Source organism: Aristolochia californica, unplaced genomic scaffold, assembly GCF_029961685.1.
Source record: "Aristolochia californica isolate CCGP_79_NKW_82.1479 unplaced genomic scaffold, dmAriCali1.0.hap1 SCAF_11, whole genome shotgun sequence".
NCBI lineage: Eukaryota > Viridiplantae > Streptophyta > Magnoliopsida > Piperales > Aristolochiaceae > Aristolochia > Aristolochia californica.
In genome coordinates, this window is record NW_027181782.1 from 33,526,394 (window position 1) to 33,549,098 (window position 22,705).

A 22,705-nucleotide genomic window follows, 5' to 3' on the forward strand; every position below is an offset into this window, starting at 1 on the left:
AAATTCCCTTGCAGCTTCCCATGACGCAGATCGTCAAGCTGCACTTTGCACTTCACTTTTTCTTCCAGTTGATATTTTGAAAGAACAGTGATTATCAATTTAAAGCTTCGCGTATATAACAGAGCATTCGTGTTCTTGGCCGCCATCAGATCCATGGAGCCCCTCTCTCCTCCTTCTCCTAGGAAATTCATGGCGAGGAGCTTCAGAAGGTTGGACTCGAACGATGTAGTTATCCAGGTTTTGGCTGATGAGCTAACCATTCAACTGATAGCCGATCATGTCCGTATTGCCATTGACACCCCACTGTCTGAGGACCAAATCGATCGTCCGAACAGGGTCCGTAAGGCGGTTCTGAAGATCACAGCTTCCATTATCGCCATCGTCTCTTCTGTCATCGGGCTTGTTGATCCTTCCGTGGGGTTCCCATTGAACAAGCCCTTCAAACTTGCCCTTACAAGCTGTTTCCTTGCAGTTATGGTATGCTTCTGCTTTTGCTTGGGACTGTTGATGCTCTCCGAGATGGCTGAACGACCACCTATATCGATCTCCCTGGCCAGGAAGTTGATGCTGCTGGTCGTCACGCTGGTGCAACTAGCCGTGGCCATGAAAATCGTCTCGCTGTTAATGGAAGTTTGAGACGTCTGTGGTCTGTGATGGGTAGTCCGTGAGCATTAGCTTAAGTATATGCCCCGTCTTTCTTTGCCATTTAGTCTTTGTTTATGTGAATATGGCCGTAAAGAGTTAAAAGGGTTTCCATAAGCCATGAATTCAGCTGTAGTTCTTGGCCAGGAAGTTGAAGTAATTCTGTATTACAGGTGGTGCTGGCAAAGAGTACTATAAAATAATTTGTACAGGGTGATTTTGATGAATGTTCCGTCTAAATTTGATGTAAATTTTCTACTAATGAATGCAGTTATATGAATAATCCACGTAAACTTCCCATGTTGTTGATGAAGTCTCTATAAACCAAATGTTAAGCATCTAGCCAATATTACACAAAAGACCGGCCTGTTAGGAGCGGAAAGAATAGGTACTTAAACCCCAGGACCAGGTGAGTCACTGTGAACCCATAACATCCACCCCACCTTCACGAGCCGACGACCCGATGGCTTTACCCGCTAGCGATGAAGAGGGGTGTCTGCGTCCGGGATTTGCAATCTCTCGCGCCTGTCGGGAATCAAATTCATGACCAAGTGCTAGCTCTAATACCAAATGTTAAACATCTAACCAATACTATCCAAAAAACCGGCCTATTAGGAGCGAAAGGCTTAGTTTGGTAAATAAAAGAAAATGGCAACAACAGCCAAGAGAGTACCAGAAAAGAGCTCCGGTTGATCAAAGAGAGACAAACGAAGCGGCGGATTCCGTACCGCAGCTGTAATAGGAGACGGACGGAGGAGAATCGTTGGGGAAGTCATGTTCCAATTGTCGGAGATGGCACGCCTAGAGAAAGCGTTGGCGGTTGGACTTAAAGAGAAGGTGAAGGGGAGCGGAAGCCACAGAAGGAGGGTGATCAGAGATTCCCGAAGACAGATGCATGGGATCTCTTCATGTACAGAGAGGCGGCATTATTTCAATTTATCGGCCTTCCTATCTCGCACTTGAGCGAGTCAGACTTCGAGCTATGTATTGAGCTTTTCCGTTTCTTCATTTCAATTCAAAACATTCCCATGTAATTCCAAATCCCAGTCATGGAATTTTTTGTTCGTCGTCTGCCTCGGCTTATGCAAAACTATACGAGTAAAGTAGCCAAAAACAGAAATTCTGTAAGATGCGTTAACACGAATGTCCCAATGAAAAAAAAAAACTATTCAAAATTTTTATCATTTAATGATGTGGCAGCTTATGTAACAAATGATTTGTCTGAATAGTGACATGGCAGTCGAAGTGTTCATCTACTCGTACTATACTGATGATGTGGCAACATGTAAGTAGTCAAAACTTATGTGTCACCTTGACTGTACAATGGACCGGTCAAAGTTGGGTATTTTTCAAAATAAATTGATGGCGTTATTGTTTCTCAAAATATGTTTTTAAAATTGGGTATTTTGGTAAAAAAACTCTATATAATAAAAAAGAGGGCGCTGCAACGATTACATAAGAAATATTATCTGAGGCAAATTTTCTATTCTTCATCCATTTCCCCGAGAAGATCCGATTCCCAGTATTAACTGTTTAATTTGCTTGATAACATATAAAAATTCCTGTGCTGTGATGGGCACTTTTAAGAGCTCATGAGAGACCATTTGAGGAAAATCTGATCCTCCCAATCGTGCGGCAAAAACCCATTCTACATTTTCATCCCCCAGATCTTCTTCCTATGCTCTGCACGGCTAAGGAGAGAGCCTTCCTGCTGTTTTCTTCTAAAAACTAATAAATGAGGAAGACAGGCGGCAGCTACTGAACAAATTAATCTAATCCGGTCAAGATGAGTTTGGGGATACTTTCCAGTTTCCAATTCCTAACACTTTCACGTTGTAAATAAACTGTAATATCTTGATGCGCCCCTTCATCTTCCAAATCAGACACTTGATTATCTTATACGCACAAGTTTTGAAGAAGGAATGAACTTTCAACTCTAGAGCCGTACGCATCATCGCCCCTGTGCCCAGGCGAGCTCTATAATCTTCCCATCTGTCGAGACCAAAGAGTCTGCTGGAAACGATCCAAAGGCTGAAGTTTCATTCAAACAGCTTCAGTCGCACTGTCAGTTGGGAGTGACAGCTTCCGTGGGTAAAACTAGAAAAACATTCATGACATGAATCTCAAAAGCTCCCTTTTCGATCAACGAAACGTCATGAATCTATCGAAGTAACTACTTAAAAGCTCAAAAGCAGGCGTGTTCGAATCTAAAGCTTGACTTATTTCCTTTTTTATATTACTCGGCAACAGATGAAACAAAGACATCCTCTTTTAAAAGTACTTAAAAAGCAAGCACCTGCTCCACCTTACGTTGTCGACCTTCCTGACCCTTTCCATATGTAATCGGTGCTTCTTTATGAGAGAAAAGATGGGTAGTATTCGAAAATCAAAGAGAAAGGTTTTTGCCTTTGTGATCCAATGACTCATTCCAGAATAATCTGACCATTAGTGCTTGCTTTTCCGCAGAGCATAGACTCGAGATTGGGCCCTCTTCCTCTCATGTTTTGATCATAAATTCAAAACTAAGGTGTGAGGGGGAGGCCCCTAGGCTTTTCTTTGGTCTCTCATCTTTTCTTTTCCTTTTTTTGTGTGTGTAAATTATGTTTTTCCTATTATTTCCCCCTTTCATTGTTTTGGTAAAAAAAGTTGAGATTGGGTAAAGGGTGGTGGCCTCTCCCCCTTTCTCTAGTCTCTCACCCATGTTAGAGATTTTTTCTACTCTTTATACTTGCCCTCTTCATTCATATATTAGAGATTTGAGATTGGGCAAGAGGAAGGCCCCTCCTCCCCTTTATAGTATCTCATCTCTGGTTTTCTCTTCTTCTTTTTTTATATATATTTCTATTATTTTTATCTCCCCACCACCCTTTTTTTATTAGAGGTTGTAATTGGGAAAAGGGATGCCCCTTTCTCTCTTTTTTATATATATATATTTATTTATTTATTATTTATTTTTACTCCCTTAACTTCCCCTCTCTCTAGTCTCTTATCTATGGTATTTTTTTTAATTATTATTATTTTAATTTTCATATATGTTGGTTTCTTTTGGTAGATCACAATATTATTTGTTCTTGTGAAAAGAAGATTAGGGTTTAGGATCATGATCTATGGTCTTTTATTCTTGTTTTTAATTTCTCTAGTATTTGTATTTTCATATATGTTGGTTTCTTTTGCATATCATAAATTGATCCAGTCCTGTGAATAGAAGACTTAAGTAATACAACTAATGTTTACTTTTATTGGGTAAATTTTAATATGTATATATTAAGGACAAAAAAATACTACAACTTAAGTTTCTAGTATAGCACATATATAAGCATTAGTGATTGTTTATTTAAAAAAAAAACAATTTCGAAGGTGGATCAGGAGCTTAGACAATTAAATTTGATTATGTAATTGTATTACTCTGGTTCATGGTATATATATGCACTATTTCCCTCTAATTTGGAGTGCCATGGCAATATGATTTCCATGTGTTGAGGAAATTTGGGTGTTACAATTATTTGATGAATATTTTAGAGCCATTGGTATCATGTATAACTTAATGAGTTTTTGAAGTCATTTGAGTTTGTGTTGATAATGGATATGATACTTTTAAAAAAAAAAAATTAATATGCAAATTGTTGATATTTTTGTTATGATTAAAGTGTTATATGTTTGTAATTACCAAGTAGTGAGGAGATTTTTGAATAATTATAATCCACCAAATGGTTTATAATGTGCAATGTATGTTATCTAACTAAAATTTTAGAGCTAAATTTTTATTTTTTATTCTTATTTTAATTGCTTGTGCAAATTATTTTTTATTTTTGAAAAAATATTTGAACCTATTGAGGAGGGTTACAGGGGTTTGTATTTTCAGGAGGGTGAGGATGTAAACATGAAAATGGCTGTCCAGATGGCATTCTTGAAAGCTTTGGAAACGTGGAAGAATTGGGTTACCAGTAATCTGGAACTCAGGAAATGCCATATCTTCTTCCGTAGCTACTCCCCAACTCATTTCAGGCAAGTATATAATAAGTTCAGAGCCCTTCTTGTTAACCACCATCAGTACTGGTAAATCTCCAAGGATAACCTTTCTGCTTCCAGGATCGGTGAAAAAAAAATCCGGAAACTATTTCAAGAAATCCCTCTAATGGCATAATCCCTATTAGTTCATCTGAAGCAACTACAAGTGGTGCGCTTGCAGGGGAGGAACCTGGGACAATGGAGGGGCCTGCGATTCTTTCACTGCACCAGAAACAAATCACTCAAGACTGGAAGCTGAGCCATGGAACAACCAGTTTCTTTCTCAAGTTATGAAAGAGATGATGGAAGAAAAAAGAAAGGTCCAGTTCCTCAACATAACGTATCTGACAGAGTTCAGACACGATGGTCATCCTTCGAAATATCTAGAACTAGGCAAAACAGAGGTAATTGAACAGGACTGTAGCCACTGGTGCCTCCCCGGCGTGCCTGATACATGGAACCACCTTCTGTATGCCTACCTTCTGTCAGAAAGTTACAGCACCGACAGACGAGGATACACGATTTACAAAAAGAGAAGGTCTGGATGATTTACAGTTTTCATGTTCTATGATACAAGCCAATTGGGTAATGTCTTGATGAGTAAAATATTTAAAGGTTTAGAAAATACATTCTTCCCAAATATTTCTATAATCCAAAAATGCAATGTCCTGAGGAGACCAGATTTGCTTAAGAAAACAATGTAAATCACTTAAATTGCTGACTATGATTCATCTATTTTCTTCGTATTAAATCACAAGTCGATGGGTCCAAATACAAGGGAAGATGTCCACATGTATGGCTCCATGTCAACCATCCTTCATGCAAAAAGAAGACCCTAAGTGGGACTCACAATAAGAATTATCAATCCTACAAGATCCTCACTTTAATGAGAAGATATCTTATACAAGATTCACTCTTCAGGGAAAAGAATCTAGATAGATTAACTCACCAAATCTCTCACTCAAGGAAAGCAATCAAGATCCAAGAATTTAAGAACCTAAGAGAGAAAGGAAAATCTTATATGTCAAGTTATTCCATATCTCTAAAACCCAAGAGCAAAGACACCTAGATGTGTCTCAATTCTTTCTTTTTCTTGTTTTAGAACTCAAAAATGTATATAAAGACCATATGTGTATCATTCTCCCCATCGATTTCAAAACAACCATCTCCTTGTTCAAAGATTGTTTGAGTTTTCTCGTGGTATCAAAGTTAATGGTCTGATTAAGAAAACTTTCATTCCATCAACATTTAACTAACCTCACTTGTCCCCTTGCACGAGCTTCTTCCTTTGTTCTCCATTCTCTCCTGCATCATGAATACAAATGTTTCCTCAACCCACTCATCTTCTCCTCCTATGTCAGTTACCTTCATCATTGCCCTTTTTCAATCTAGCTTTCATCAAACAACTATGTCCTATGGTGTAGTCAATGGGTTCCAGTGTTGAAATCACAATGCCTAATGGGATTTATACGTTGACAAATCCTTTGTGCTCCTAATTCCACCAATGACAATATCAACCCCTCCATCATCAATTCATTATTCAAAAAATGGGAACCCAAGGACTAGTTGTGAATTGGCTCAACACCACAATGGCAAAAGATGCATTTTGCCATGTGGTCAGACTAAGAACTACAAGGGTCATGTGACAAAAAAGTGTGAATCTATCTTTGCAAAACAATCAGTGATTCGTAAGATGCACTTTCTCCATACACTTGAAGTAATGAAGAAGACTAATGATTAGGCTCTCAACTACTGTGTCACAAAATTCAAAGGTGTATATGGCACTCTAATTGTCATTCAAAACCTTGTTTCAAAAACAAGACATTTTGGCTTCTCTATGGCTTCAATGCACCCTAAACCCTCTCTCCTATCTTTACAACAATCTCCTAATGTCAATCATGTATCCCATACACTCTCTCCTTCATTACCTTCCCCACCTTTAGGTCGTCTTAAAATAGTCTTCCTCTTTATCCACCATCTTCTTGTTCTCTTACATCTCCATCTCCATCGCTTAATCATCATCCATTGATGACTCAAGCAAAGCATAAGGCTTCTACCTCTTCTCTTCAAGCTCTTCTCTTCAAGCTCATGTAGTCACATATTTATCTAAGCATCACTCTTATAAACTTGCATTCACACTTTCTCATTGATATTTTGCCATGAAAGAAGAGTGTGATTTTCTTCTAAAAAACAGTATATGGGAACTTGTTCCTAAATATTCCTATATGCACATTGTCAGATCTAGATGAATTTTTAGAACCAAGTATAACATAGATGGCATTGTGAACAAGTATAAAGCTCATTTGGTTGCCCAAGGTCATCGTCGAATTCCTAAAATTGATTATGATCAAACATTAAGTCCAATGTTCCACTTTCAAACAATAACTGATCTTTACATTAGTTTGATGTTAATAACATATTCTCTAGTTCTCTTCAAAAGGAAGTATACATACATCGACCTCCAAGTTTTTAGGATCCAAATTCTCCAAACCATGTGTGTAGGCTCAAAAACACACTCTACTATCTTAAACAAGCCCCTTATACTTGGTTTGCTAGATTTAAGGCGTGATTTTTTTCTTCATATCGGTTTCCAAAAAAGTAAAGTCAATCATTCTTTACTTCTTTTTTTTATCACTCCTCTTCCAACGTCTTGTATCTACTTGTCTATGTGGATGATATTATCCTCACATGCAACAATCTATCACTCCTTAAATATTTTGATTCTTAGGAATACAAGTTCATAAAACTTCCAAAGATTATTTCTCACTTAAACACTATATTTAAAAGACATTTTACACAAGGTTGTAATGGAATCATGCACGTATGTTTTTACACCGCTTGCACCCAATGCAAAAATTGATTTTCAAAGTTCTTATCTTGATCCCACTCACTATAGAGGTCTTTGAAAAGCCCTTCAATATTAAACTTTTAGAAGACCACACATTTCTTATTCCATTAACCTCATAACACAATACATACACTCTGCCACTGATTTTCAGTTCAACTTAGTCAAAAGGATTCTCAGATATCTCAAAGGTGCACTTTATTGTGGTTTTATTTTTTAAATCCCCACTTCTCTCGGCCTAGTTGCCTTTTTAATTAGACACTTTACCATTGGATATGACATTTTCTTAGGTAATAATCTCATTTCCTAGTCGGTAAAAAACAATCCACAACAGAATCTGAATATATGGTGATGGCTACAACATGTGCTAAAATTTTTACATAATACTTATCTCGCCCTCTCACTCTTTTTTTGTGATCACTTGAATGGTATATATCACTATAAAAACTTTGACTTTTCTTGGGAATTTTTGTGTCGAGTGTTGAAGAGCATATATGGAAGATTCTTATATGACTCTCATAGTAAGAAGTCTCACAGAACAAGAATTAATATGGTAGAGTCTAAAAAGAGTCTCATGGAAGGAGGTCTTACAGAAGAGTCTCACTTATGGGTGTTTTAATTATGTTAGTCTTCTATTTATCTTTAATTGTTCAATTGTTCTTTCGTATTTAACTTTGGATGTAATTGAAACGAGGGTAGTTTAATTGTAATTGGATTCTACTTGTTTTCTCTATTATAAATAGAGGTTTATGTATTAAAATTACAACAAGTTAGTGAAGTAATTCTCTTTTTCACAAATTTAACATGAGAAAAGTTCATTTTTGAAAAACTTTTTGTCAATAAAAGTGCATTCATAATATGTTATTCTCATCAAAATTACTTCAATGAGAATAGTATATATTTCTTAGAGAATTTTTAATTTTTACTGAGAATAAGTGAATATTTTAGTGATTTTTTACTGATTTTTGAAGAAATTATTTCACTAAGAATAGTATATATTTCTCAATTTTTTTAATTTTTTTGAAAATAAATGAATATTTTTTGGTGATATTTTCCTACTTTTTTTAGTGAAATTATTTCATTGAGATTAGTATATATTTCTTGACATTTTCAAATTTCATTGAGAACATGTGAATATTTTTTGGTGAATTTTTGCTTACTTATTCTTGAAAAAATTATTTTTAGACGAATAATATATATATATATATATATATATATATATATATATTTCATCAATTTTTGAATTTCATCAAGAATAAGTGATTTTTTAATGATTTTTCCTACTTATTCTCTAGTTTATATTTCTCGAAATTGACTAAAAGAATATATTTTTCCCTACTTGTTCTTTAAACAATAATTTCAACAAGAACAGTATATATTTCTAGGTTTTTTAAATTTATTTGAGAATAAATGAATATTTGTTGGTAATTTTCTTCCTACCTATTCTAGGTGAAATTATATTTCTAAAAATAATATATATTTATCAGAAATTTTTTCGTCGACAATAATTGGTTCCTATCATTTAGTGGGAATCTTTTTCTCAACAAAATGCAAATGATATATTTCTCAGTGAATTTAATTTCACCAAGAAAAATGTTTAGTTTTTAATGATGGAACTGATTTTTATAGAGACATGTGGTTTTTTATTGGTGAAAATAATCTTTTAGAGAAAATTTGCCAAAAAAATCAATTTTATTATAGTGTATTTATCTCATAATTCTATTTTTGACGCTCATAGCAAACTCATAGAGATTGACTATCATTTTGTTTGAGAAAAAAGTTATAATGGGGTGTCTTCACATTTGTTCTATTTCAATAACAAATCAACTAGCCGACATATTTACTAAGCCGATATCTAGCAATCGACAATGTCTCATCAATAACAAACTAAATTTGTGCAATGCATCCCAATTCAACTTAAGGGGGGACATGAAGACAAACATTGAACTCACCTTGACTTCTCTCAAACCATCTTTCACTCCCATATTGCAAGGGATGTCCAAATTCATGCAAAGAGGATGTCCATATGCATGACTCCATGTCAAGTATCCTTCTTACAAAAAGAAAATTTAGAAAACCTCATGGGACCGACAACAAAGATTCTCAATTCTAAAATATTCTCATTCCAAGGAGAAGATATCTCACACAAGATCCACCTATCAAATCTATCACTCAAGACAAATTAATCGAGATAAATTAACTCCTCAAATATCAAATCAAGAGTAACTCCCCAAATCTCTCACTCAAATAAAGCAATCAAGATCCAAGAATCAAGAACCAAATTGATAAAGGACAATTAACGAACTAGTTTAACATTGTCTGAAGAAGCATGCACTCACGTCACTAGTGTTAAGGGTAGGAGTCTCTTCCCTCGCTGGTAAAAATTCTGAGAGCTTCACCTGTGGTATTAGCCGGAAAGTATGAAAACAAGTGGCAACTTTCCAATTACCAATTATCTTACAAAGTTTAAACCGATTTGCCATTCTTTGGCAGCCATTAACACTCCCATTCAGATTTTAATCAAGCTTTTTGGCTCCCTAATTGGGCTCCCAGTATGATGCATTGATCGCAGTCGTAATGACAAATGCTCCACTCCCATCGTTTGGTAGGGTAGTGTCCGTGGTGGTTAATCATGACCTCCATATTCTCATCTATTAATATTGCTCTTGAGTTGCGGCCTAAGAGGTTAGAGAAAAAATACCTATGAGTGTGTGCGATTTCTCTTGTAAACTATTTCATTTTCATAGTGGATTATTGCAGCGGCGGAAGACAGGACGTAGTCTCACCTTGAGTCGAACTTGTATAAATTTTATTGTATTTTCGTGCTTACTTTTCCTTCTTTCACTATTATTATTATTGCTCTCGTTAATTTAGAATTAAGGCATTTAATTCCTAACAACAATGTTTAGAGAGCCATTTGATAGTATCCCAAATTCAATTAATTTACTAGTTAATATTTAATATTAAATTTAACACCTAATAATGTTATAATTCTAATTTAAGATTGTGAAATGAACTTTAGTGGGCCCTAATACTTAGTTTTTTTATTTATGTTTAATTCATATTTATCTATATCAAATTTGATATTTTTAAAATAAAATCCTATTAACAATGTCGCGTCAATTGGATGAGTATAACTAGTGGTAAAATTAAGAAACAAGAAATGATCCTTTAGTATAAGTAAACAAATGATTTACTAAGTTATCATCATATTTATTTATATCATATGTATATATATAATGTTGTTGTATGTTGCTTATGTTATCACCAAGTTACTATATTTCCACCAACAAAAGTACAAAAACTACTAGTAGACTGTCTATTTATTTTAGAGCATGCACAATCAGCACGAAAAACCTTTGATCTCACAATTTCCATGAGGTTTATTTACAACCTTTCATACGACTATTTCAAATATCACAATATTTTTTAGCCAACATCATGATAAAAAACTCATGGGGACTCCATCAACTGACTCACTACATTGCTTGCAAAGGCTGTATCAGGTTTAGTCTTAGTTGCATGTAAGAACTTTCCCACTAGCTTTTGATACTACATTTTATCTCGTAACATTGAGCTATTTGAACAATATAAGTCAAGACCACTATACTTTTTGGCATATTTGTAGGTTTTGCCCCTTACAGCCATGTTTCCTATAAAAGGTCATTTACATACTTCCTTTTAGATAACAACACCCCTAGACCTACTTTTAGCCACTTGAAAATAAAAATCTCAAAACCTCCAAATCCTTGGTTTGAAAGTGTGTGTGTAAATGACATTTCACTTCTATAATACTTTGTACATCAATTCAAAACAAAATAATATCATCAACATATACCAACAAAATAGTAATATTTGTTTGCTGCTTCAACACCTATACTGAATATTCACATAGGCTTCTCATAAAATCGAACTCCATTACCACCAAACTAAGCAACTCAAACTAGGTTCAACGACATTGTTTGAGACCATAAATATCTTTGCAGAGTTGAGAAACTTTACTCTCCTCCCCCTAAGCAATATGGCCCTATGGTTGTTCCATATAAATCTCCTCAAGTAAATCACCATGTAAAAAGGTATTCTTGATATCAAGTTGAAAAAGAGGCTAATGTTATTTCACAACCACAAAATTCAAACACACCATAGGAGAAAATATCTCAGCATAATCAACTAAGCCTTATAACGATTAATAAAACCATCATAATGATATTTCACCACATACACCCAATGATAGCCAATCATAGTGTCTCATACAAGTAAGATATATAATTCCCAACTACCAAAAGAAAGCCAAACATCTACCTCAAATTCATGGCATCTTTCCACTTACGGCATAGCAATGCCTCCTCCAAAGACCTGGGAAGAGCAACAGATGATAAGGACAAGGGAAAAACACGAAATGAAGGAGACATGAGAAAAAGTAACATATTTAAACAAAGGATACCGAGTACTAGGTTTAGAGCAAGAAGACTTGTTCAAAGAAATCAAAAGATGAAGATTAGAAATGGTGGAAGAGAACTTACTCGACCCACAGCCAAAGGAAGAGATACTGCAATGGGCGAAGGAACCGACATATCCATTGGTAACTCTAGGGAGTATCAAAGTCTTTAATGCATATTTGAGAGGAGATGGTATATATTTAAATTGCAGTATTTTTAAAATTTTATAATTAATGTAACAAATTTACACATGTGATTTCAAATTTGTAGGGTAAAAATTACTCAAATTGAGCAATATAGGATCACCCATTAGTCACAATACAGGTGGATTGAAGGGTTTGAAGAACAATATGTAAGTATAAAAACTATAAAAAAATTATTGTTTATATGTTTTATTCAATTTAAAATGCGTTATTATAACTCTCTCTTGTTATAGTCAATAGAAAGACATGCAACATATGATGCAAGAGGCATAGGAGGCTAGTCAACCAATCGATGAGTGTGGCATAGTGCAGGTCGTATGAGGAGTAAGGTTTGGATATATCAAGGGGATAGGTCTAGCTCAACCACCCCCTTGATATATCCAAACCTTACTCCTCATACGACCTGCACTATGAGCAGTTCAACCCCCTATACCCAAGATGCATAGACCATCCTCTTCTCAAACGCATCTCAACGACAACTTGTGACATACTCGAGTGACACTGAGTCAGACTTAGGAGCAGTTGATGGATGTGCACTATGAGAATCAAGAGTCTTACCATGTAACTAGAGAGTGGTTGAACTCATTTAACGACCTCAGGACATGAAATGCGTAATGCGCATGAAGATCATGTCCTGAGTCATGTGCACCAACCCCCCCTAGTAGAAGTTCATACATGGGTCTCCCCACCCAAATTGTGGACCTCTAGAGCAGTGTGGTGATGGTGTGTATTAAAAAAATTGTCCCAAGTACATCATAAGTAGAAGTATATAGGGTTTTGTTAGTTTGAAAGAAGTTTTTTAATTGTGTTAGTCTTCTTCTTCTTCTTCTTTATGTTTTTTGCCTTCCTGTGCATGGCTCGGGTTTCCCAGTAACCTAATCCTAAAGATAGCCATAATCACAAAAAAGTGAGGAAGTTCACACATGGCTTCCCGCGTTTGTCCACCATTTAACATTAAAGATTTCAAGATGCTTCTTTCCTTAGTTCTTGCTTGTTCTCTTCTTCTGCCAACGAAAGGGCCGCGTTATTCAACCTTTTTCCCTTTGGCATGCAAAAAGAATCGGCTCTCGCTGCTCTTTTTCTCCTTATAAAATCCGCAGGATGCCCCCAAGAGTTACTCTGCTCAGTTATTTTATAATGAACAAAATCGATTCTGTCGTACTTCTTGCCGTTTAAAAAACTGAATCGAATAAACCCAGCGACCCTGAATCTTGAGGCTCGATTTTTTTAAGAAGACGGCTGGTTTTTCAACGTTTTTTACCCTTAGTTTGGTCTGCAAGGGTCCGCCTGTCATTGACTGCAAGCTCGTTACTCTTTAAATAGTAATTGATTAACAGCTTTTTGGATTTTAACAATGGATTCTCAGGAGTTTTATAAGTGGGAACGAATCCTTCTGCTCTTAGTCGATCTGGGGAAGAGATATCCCAGTGGACCATGACTTTAGAGTTTAGTTTCATCGCTGGCGGATAACATCTTTAATTTGTCTTTTTCGAAACACTGAAAGCCAGAGTCGAAACACTGAAACACTGCTCTCAGTCCCTGCTTTCTGCCATTAATAAACTAATCACAGGTTGGTCAAGAGGTCATGGCAACCATTAGCTATCAGTTGCAAACCATTTGGAGTTTCGGCATAAACATCCTGAACTACACTCTCGTACTTTCTCCTGATGTGGACTGCTTTCAATCCATTTTCTAGTTAAAATCCTGCAGTTCCAGTTTGTCCACTCTATGTGATTACTTATGAAAGTTTTCAGATAATTTGTTGAAAATGATATTAGAGCAAAGCTTCATTTACTTTACATTTGCCAATTAATCTATTTTTCTTATTTGTGTAAAAAAATTCCATTTTTTTACATATGTTCTTCTACATTATTACATCCACCAACAATTTCTTTGGGTAATTTACACAAATATATGTGTTTATAATAGTCCCATGAAGATCTAGCCAAGATTTGAAAGATCTAGTAATCAAAGATGTCTCCTAAGTTCTTATCAAAGAAGACGCCAATAAACGTCGCAAAATGTTGTCAATCATAGATAGAACTTATTAACTATAATAGAACAATGATAACACAAAAAGTCATGATCCTTTATAAATATAAAACACCCTCTAAAACATATAAAATACAAACACACTCACCATAACAAAACATATCATGTCTTAAGGTGACTTACATATATGTAAATCATGCATCACAGAAATATCTTTCATGGTTTAGGTATACCTTGCTGATTATTCAATATTAATGGGTTAATAGGGAACATGGCTTAGTGAATTAAAAATGATAAGAAATTTCCCTGTTATGCTGCTTAACTTACAAGATTAGTGCATGTAATCCTCTTCATGTTAAACCATTGAAGACCACTTGTGTTCTTGCCGTTTCACTAACAAAGTGGACACCTTCATTAGTTAATTACAAGAGAACTGTAATTGATCGCAGGAATGAGACACAATCACCGTTGGTTTTCATAGGAGGCACTGTGATTTTTTATTTTTTTTTCAGCAAAGCTCAACCAGTTAATGGATTAGTTTATTGTCAGTCCGAGTCAGTTGAGAAAATTCCCTTGCAGCTTCCCATGACGCAGATCGTCAAGCTGCACTTTGCACTTCACTTTTTCTTCCAGTTGATATTTTGAAAGAACAGTGATTATCAATTTAAAGCTTCGCGTATATAACAGAACATTCGTGTTCTTGGCCGCCATCAGATCCATGGAGCCCCTCTCTCCTCCTTCTCCTAGGAAATTCATGGCGAGGAGCTTCAGAAGGTTCGACTCAAACGATGTAGTTATCCAGGTTTTGGCTGATGAGCTAACCATTCAACTGATAGCCGATCATGTCCGTATTGCCATTGACACCCCACTGTCTGAGGACCAAATCGATCGTCCGAACAGGGTCCGTAAGGCGGTTTTGAAGATCACAGCTTCCATTATCGCCATCGTCTCTTCTGTCATCGGGCTTGTTGATCCTTCCGTGGGGTTCCCATTGAACAAGCCCTTCAAACTTGCCCTTACAAGCTGTTTCCTTGCAGTTATGGTATGCTTCTGCTTTTGCTTGGGACTGTTGATGCTCTCCGAGATGGCTGAACGACCACCTATATCGATCTCCCTGGCCAGGAAGTTGATGCTGCTGGTCGTCACGCTGGTGCAACTAGCCGTGGCCATGAAAATCGTCTCGCTGTTAATGGAAGTTTGAGACGTCTGTGGTCTGTGATGGGTAGTCCGTGAGCATTAGCTTAAGTATATGCCCCGTCTTTCTTTGCCATTTAGTCTTTGTTTATGTGAATATGGCCGTAAAGAGTTAAAAGGGCTTCCATAAGCCATGAAATCAGCTTTAGTTCTTGGCCAGGAAGTTGAAGTAATTCTGTATTACAGGTGGTGCTGGCAAAGAGTACTGTAAAATAATTTGTACAGGGTGATTCCGATGAATGCTCCGTCTAAATTTGATGTAAATTTTCTACTAATGAATGCAGTTATATGAATAGTCCATGTAAACTTCCCTCTTATGAATGTTGTCGGATGAAGTCCCCAGAAACCAGAAGAGGAAGTTTCTGTGAAGCTCTTCTGGTCTGACAGGCAGATTTTGATCACTATAAGCAACCAAAAGGAACTCTGGAGAATCCATTGTTTGAAAGAATCATATGTTTCATTCAAACAGCTTCAGTCGCACTGTCAGTTGGGAGTGACAGCTTCCGTGGGTAAAACTAGAAAAACATTCATGACATGAATCTCAAAAGCTCCCTTTTCGATCAACGAAACGTCATGAATCTATCGAAGTAACTACTTAAAAGCTCAAAAGCCGGCGTGTTCGAATCTAAAGCTTGACTTATTTCCTTTTTTATATTACTCGGCAACAGATGAAACAAAGACATCCTCTTTTAAAAGTACTTAAAAAGCAAGCACCTGCTCCACCTTACGTTGTCGACCTTCCTGACCCTTTCCATATGTAATCGGTGCTTCTTTATGAGAGAAAAGATGGGTAGTATTCGAAAATCAAAGAGAAAGGTTTTTGCCTTTGTGATCCAATGACTCATTCCAGAATAATCTGACCATTAGTGCTTGCTTTTCCGCAGAGCATAGACTCAAGATTGGGCCCTCTTCCTCTTTGATCATAAATTCCCCTCGGCTTTTCTTTGGTCTCTCATCTTTTCTTTTCTTTTTTTGTGTGTGTAAATTATGTTTTTCCTATTATTTTCCCTCTTTCATTGTTTTGGTAAAAAAAGTTGAGATTGGGTAAAGGGAGGAGGCCTCTCCCCCTTTCTCTAGTCTCTCACCCATGTTCTTATTCTCCCAATTTTATTTTTTCTACTCTTTATACTTACCCTCTTCATTCATATATTAGAGATTTGAGATTGGGAAAGAGGAAGGCCCCTCCTCCCCTTTATAGTATCTCATCTTTGGTTTTCTCTTCTTCTTTTTATATATATCTTTCTATTATTTTTATCTCCCCACCACCTTTTTTTTATTAGAGGTTGTAATTGGGAAAAGGGCTGCCCCTTTCTCTCTTTTTGTATATATATTTATTTTTTTATTATTTATTTTTACTCCCTTAACTTGAGATTGGGGAGAGGGGAAGCTAAGGACCCTTCCCCTCTCTCTAGTCTCTTATCTATGGTATTTTTTTTTGAATTATTATTATTTTAATTTTCATATATGTTGGTTTCTTTTTGTAGATCACAATATTATTTGTTCTTGTGAAAAGAAGATTAGGGTTTAGGATCATGATCTATGGTCTTTTATTCTTGTTTTTAATTTCTCTAGTATTTGTATTTTCATATATGTTGGTTTCTTTTGCATATCATAAATTTATCCAGTCCTGTTAATAGAAAACTTAAGTAATACAACTAATGTTTACTTTTATTGGGTAAATTTTAATATGTATATATTAAAGACAAAAAAATACTACAACTTAAGTTTCTAGTATAACACATATATAAGCATTAATGAATGTTTATTTAAAAAAAAACAATTTCGAAGGTGGATCAGGAGCTTAAACAATTAAATTTGATTATGTAATTGTATTACTCTAGTTCATGGTATATATATGCATTATTTTCATCTAATTTGGAGTGCCATGGCAATATGATTTCCATGTGTTGAGGAAATTTGGGTGTTACAATTATTTGATGAATATTATAGAGCCATTGGTATCATGTATAACTTAATGAGTTTTTGAAGTCATTTGAGTTTGTGTTGATAATGGATATGATACTTTTTTTAAAAAAAAATTAATATGCAAATTGTTGATATTTTTGTTATGATTAAAGTGTTATATGTTTGTAATTACCAAGTAGTGAGGAGATTTTTGAATAATTATAATCCACCAAATGGTTTATAATGTGCAATGTATGTTATCTAACTAAAATTTTAGAGCTAAATTTTTATTTTTTATTCTTATTTTAATTGTTTGTGCAAATTATTTTTATTTTTGAAAAAATATTTGAACTTGTTGAACCTTGTAATGAAGAACAATGATATAATTGATGAGGCAATAAGAACACATAGAATGATGAATCGAAAGAGCATTTGGCAGAGTAAACTCTTTGTTCTGAGTATATAAATATAAATATAAATATAAATATACTTATAAACTATAAAAATATAAGTGCATTGAGTATATAAATATAAATAAAAATAAATATCAAATATAAAAATCAAAATTTTTCATCTTGACTTCTCCAAAGTCCAATGTTATGTTTATTTTGTAAGCATTTTTATATGTTCACACCAAATTTTCAGCCCATTTCGACATAATCAAAACTCATAATGGAGACTATGATTATTTTCTATTGCATCAACTACCCATGGTGTTCCAATCCAAAGCCCACAGCCCACCTGCCATTGGATTTGCTTGATGACTGGTGGGTCGGTGAGAACGAAGGCTTTTTGTCACTCTCTTGTTCATCAGCGGGGCACTTTCGCCTCCCTATTTTACACGCAAAGCTCCCTCTTCTCTTCGAAGCATTTGAAAAGCAACGCCAGGAAAATCTTCCCCGGCAAAGCTCCATAATTTGTGGTGTCCGCCTGCAATCCTGGGTCTCCTCTCCTTGTCCTTTTACTGGTTTTACCGATTCGCTACAGCTTCAGTTGTTTGGCGAAATGGACAGCGTGACTTGCATCGTCGATAAATTCAAAGCATTCGCGAAATCGAGCGAGGATTTCTTCAAGGGCTTGAGCCAAAGAGTTTCGAATCGGAACCGCCGAAATCCGGTATTTTTTCTGCTTTTCTGGATTTCTTCAGTGAAGTCCTTTAGTTTCATATTTGCTCTTAAGCAATGGAAGCTCCAGCTAGTCTTTTTCTCATGCTGTCATTACCTTGTCCGCTAGTTTGCTACTTTGACTCTCTTTTTTAATTGTTTTTTTATGGTGTATGTTGCTGTGAGATAATGGGTATCCATGAAAAGGCGTAACAAAATGTCTTGGTCTTCATATTCATTTAGAATAACTACAATGGTACCCTTTTGTTAAATTATGCGCTCCATGAACAGCCCCCATGTTGATCAAAGTGGATATCCAATGAAACCAGGCTGTGTATTCAACATTCTGGGATGTTAATCAGGGCCTTTGACGTCAAACATAACTTTGTGGTTCAATTCAATCGAGTTGTTGGAATCATTATGAGCCTCTGACTTGCCAACCCAACATAGATGGGCAAGGATCTGCCGTAGTGAAAGATTATGTGTATCTTATTTTCGGCTCGAGGTTACAAACTGATCTCTTTACAGATAAATGTTAGTTCAGCCGACATTATCATTTGGGAATATCCTTTCTCTGAGCTGAATTTTGTTTTCCACTGACTCCATTAAAAGTAGCAACAAACATTTGAGTCCTTTTGCAAATTGATAAGCAACATTCCGAGCCTACCTAGTAGTTTAAACTTCACTTTTATCTTTTCCATCTCATTTTTCTTTACCTTGTTTCAAGTCATCTATGATGGAGTTGCTGGAGTAGGGTTAAATTACTGAAAGACGACTAATCTAATACTGATGAGTGTTTTCGAACTATACATTTGACTTCTTAAACCAACAAAAACAGATGAGAGTTTTCAAACTATACATTTGACTTCTTAAACCAACTGAAATGATTGAGAGTTTTTGAACTATACAAGTGACTTCCTAAATATTTTTCCTCCATTTCATAAAACTGTGCTTGCATTTCATCAAAAGCATTGAAGCAAGCTCATAAATAGATGTTTGATTGATACAGTTTTGGAACAGGGGATGTTCCAGTGAAGAAGATGAATTGAATAATGCCTAAGAATAGTGCTGCCTCAGTGTGGGTATTTGAGAACCCAATCTTATCCGTTTACCACCTTTCCAGCACCATTCCCGTCCCTGTCTCAAAATACCTTATCCAGTCCCTGCTTGATGCAGTGAGGACGGGAGGGATTCCCTTGCCCCTCTGCGACTATGTGGAGGCCTTTCCCACTCCACACAGTTGCAAAGGAAGAGGGGAACCTCTTCTATAGAGAGTAGGGAGGAATGATGGTACTCCTTTCCATCCATCCCCTCTGCTTTGACTGAGAGGAGTGGCTCCTATTTGTATGCAGAGAGACTTCATTCTTTCTCTGGGATCCATTGACAAGGGATAGGATTGGCAAATCCCTAACCACGCTGAAATCTGTTGAAGTTTTCCATTGGACCTTTTCCTTGCCCTTGCCCTGTAGGTTGGGGTGGCTTTCACATGCCCATGTTAAGGAAAGTAGGGCGGCAGATTCCTTAATTGACCTAAACCCTGAAACTCTATTTGATGGTTTGAGAGAGCTCTACCCATTTTATTACTTATTTATTTCATCACGAATTAGACAACAATGCAACTTTGAATCAGAACAAGGGTGTGATGGTGCTGTTGATGATTAGGTTTTACAAAGTTCTCAATAAAGCAAAAAACTATTTTAACTTGATTGAGAGGCTCTGTTGTGTCATCATTGTTTACGAGTTGGTTGTCTTGCAGTGACCCAAAAATTTTCTTTTATTTCTCTTGTTACTCTTTTCTGTAGAATTCCTTGCAGACTTTTAGCCAAGCTATTAAATGGAGCATACGGTGACATGTGAATATTATACAATTTTCAGATTGAGATCTTGAAACGTTTGCAGCGAGAAGCATTTTCTGATTTAATGAAATTAAGAGACAGACAAGATAAACTTGAGAGAATGCTTTCCTTCTACAAAATCAGTAAAGGGAGGGCAATTGGTGAAACCCAAATGAGAGGAGAAATTGATGCAAGTGGAGCTTTACTTTTCCTGGAGCACGTTGGTGAGCAAACTGCCGATGCTTGGAGTAGAGTAGGGGTTAATACCGGAGTCCATTCAAAGTTCATTTTTGAGACGGTTGTTAGGGAAAAAGATGCTCTAGTGACCGAGTTTGCAGTGAGGCAGCATCATGGGAGCCATGCAGACACTTTTGGTGGGCCACTAGCCCTATCAAAGGTGATGTATTTGGCAAATATCAATGACTGGTTTTCAATTTCAGCACTTCCGGTAGGAGCTCAGTGCAGAGACATTGCCATGGGCACTCATTCCTCACAGGTAACTAACTATATGAAGCTTACTGCATGTGTTAAATTTGAGATTTGTATTGTCAATTGTGATTAGCTCTGTTTGTCCTTTTTGTTTTTATGTAGTTTTATTTTTCTTAACAGGTTTAGCCCCAGGGGCCTCATATACTTTCCCTTCTTAATGAAAATCTCTTGCTGGTTGTGCTTAAAATAAAATTTAAAAAATGGTTAACTTCCGTGGCTCATGCATGACCAGCAAAATGTGCTGGAGGAAATTAACCTTTCGTTTTGGCAGTGGATATTTATGCCAGTGATGAGGCACCATCTTTTCCATGCTCTCATTTTAATTATCAGATGGTAGGATTGTCTCAATTGGCCGTGGATATTTATGCAAATGATCAGATGGTTCCTATTCTATGTTCTAATTTCATTTATTGGATTGAAGGATTGCCTCCTTTGTAAGTTGTATCAACTGTGATAAATTCATGATGAAACCTTCATTTCATGGTCAGTTTTGATGTCCACCTGCCTTAACAGATGTTTTGAGAGATTTTTTCATCCAAGAAGTGCATATCGTTGAGGAATTATCTCATTCCCCTTGTTGAATAGATTTCCTTTTTGCTTATTTTAACCTCATTACTACTGGTTAACCATGCTTTTTTTGTTTCTTGTTCTTTGCCAGGTTCGGAACCTTACTGATTTTTCTTCTTTTGGACCTCCTCTCTTTAATCAATTCCATAATTGTGCTGCTGGTTTGACAATAAAGGGATCAAACTATGCTGCTTCTATTGGGGAGTTTGTTTCATGGTTGTGGACAGAACCTGAAAATGTTAAGCGTTCCTTGAGCACCTTAGGGCAGTTTACTTATAATCTAGTGGAAGGAACAAAATTTTCAGTAATAGGTGTTCATCACACAAGTGGACCACCATCTCAGCAGGTCAGACTTGGTTCCCTTACTGTCCCTCTGGGCAGTTTCAGATTCCATGCCAGTCCTACAGTACCACATGGCGACACCTCTGCACTTTCTCATGAAAGGAATGTAGTGAGCAGCTCCTCCGGGGGCTCTATTGCTTTAATGGTGGAGTCAGAGATCGACGAAAGTTCCAGATTAGGATTATGGGTTGAGCTGCAGAAATCACATAAGAGTATTCTACAATGGTCCTTTTCTCTATCTAGCACACCTGAGGATGAGCTAGGATGGGGTATATGTGTTGGTGGAGTTGCTCGAGGTTCATCTGCATGGGACCATTCCCAAATCGAAGCCTTCCTTAGGTTCAATTTGGGTAAGAGATTTAGCTTGCAGCCAGGTTTTGTCTATGTAATTCATGCAGAGAGCAGAATTCCTGCACTAATGCTGCGCTCAAGTTGGTCACTGTGATCAAACATGGCTGCTTAATGTAAATAGTTGGATCAAATTTGATGAAGGGTATCCTTTGCAGCATGTCAATCTCATTCCTGCAATTTGAGCCTCATGATGGTTTCTGTTGTTCTGCTTTCTGTTTTGACCCATAGAACAGGGAATGAAAGGATGAGCAGGATATAAAGGTTACCAAGTAAAAGGTGATGAGAACATACAAGTTCAGTAGCTGACCACTGTCATTTTGTTTCTATACTTTTTCAAGTTATTGAAAATGTATCTAGAGCTTTGCTTTCAGGTTCTTGGATGTATTTAGATTTACACGCAAAGAAATAAACTGATTTGTCTTCATAAATTTTTCTCTTAAAGGACTCGTTATTCTTATGTTGTTTGACCCATAGAAAGAATACAACAAGAGTTTGTGATTCAGTTCTCTGAGACAAGAAACTTGCAGCTCCACCTTGCACTGTGATCTTCCTCTTTGTTTAGATGACTAAAAATACTCGTTAGAAATTGATGCATTTCAAATTTGAAGGCTGACAGTATATTATGGCCTGTGTAACTGATGTTATACAACACGTAATGTCCATTATGTTTCGGATTTCGAGCAACCAGATATGGACACCTGAAACACTACACAGAGTATTGGAAATGGGAGTTTGTGATTTCATTTTCTAGGAAAAAGTACAGTTTCATTGTGGTAAAGAGCAGATATGA

General features: G+C 36.3%; 1 protein-coding gene across 1 annotated transcript; it reads left to right on the forward strand.

The window, feature by feature from the left end:
* The first annotated feature begins 18,097 nt into the window (after positions 1-18,097).
* On the forward strand, positions 18,098-22,437 carry LOC137944895 (uncharacterized). The gene is made up of 3 exons (XM_068790685.1): positions 18,098-18,344; positions 20,207-20,662; positions 21,314-22,437. Exons 1-3 carry the CDS (start codon positions 18,234-18,236, stop codon positions 22,007-22,009), a joined length of 1,263 nt encoding a protein of 420 aa, XP_068646786.1. The 5' UTR covers positions 18,098-18,233; the 3' UTR covers positions 22,010-22,437.
* Positions 22,438-22,705: the final 268 nt, after the last annotated feature.

Bases quoted from the DNA above. Each gene is read 5' to 3' on its own strand.
- LOC137944895 (XM_068790685.1), top strand. From the start codon at position 18,234: ATGGACAGCGTGACTTGCATCGTCGATAAATTCAAAGCATTCGCGAAA. The intron at 18,345-20,206 runs GTATTTTTTCTG...TACAATTTTCAG, and splicing joins ATCGGAACCGCCGAAATCCG to ATTGAGATCTTGAAACGTTT. The intron at 20,663-21,313 runs GTAACTAACTAT...GTTCTTTGCCAG, and splicing joins TGGGCACTCATTCCTCACAG to GTTCGGAACCTTACTGATTT.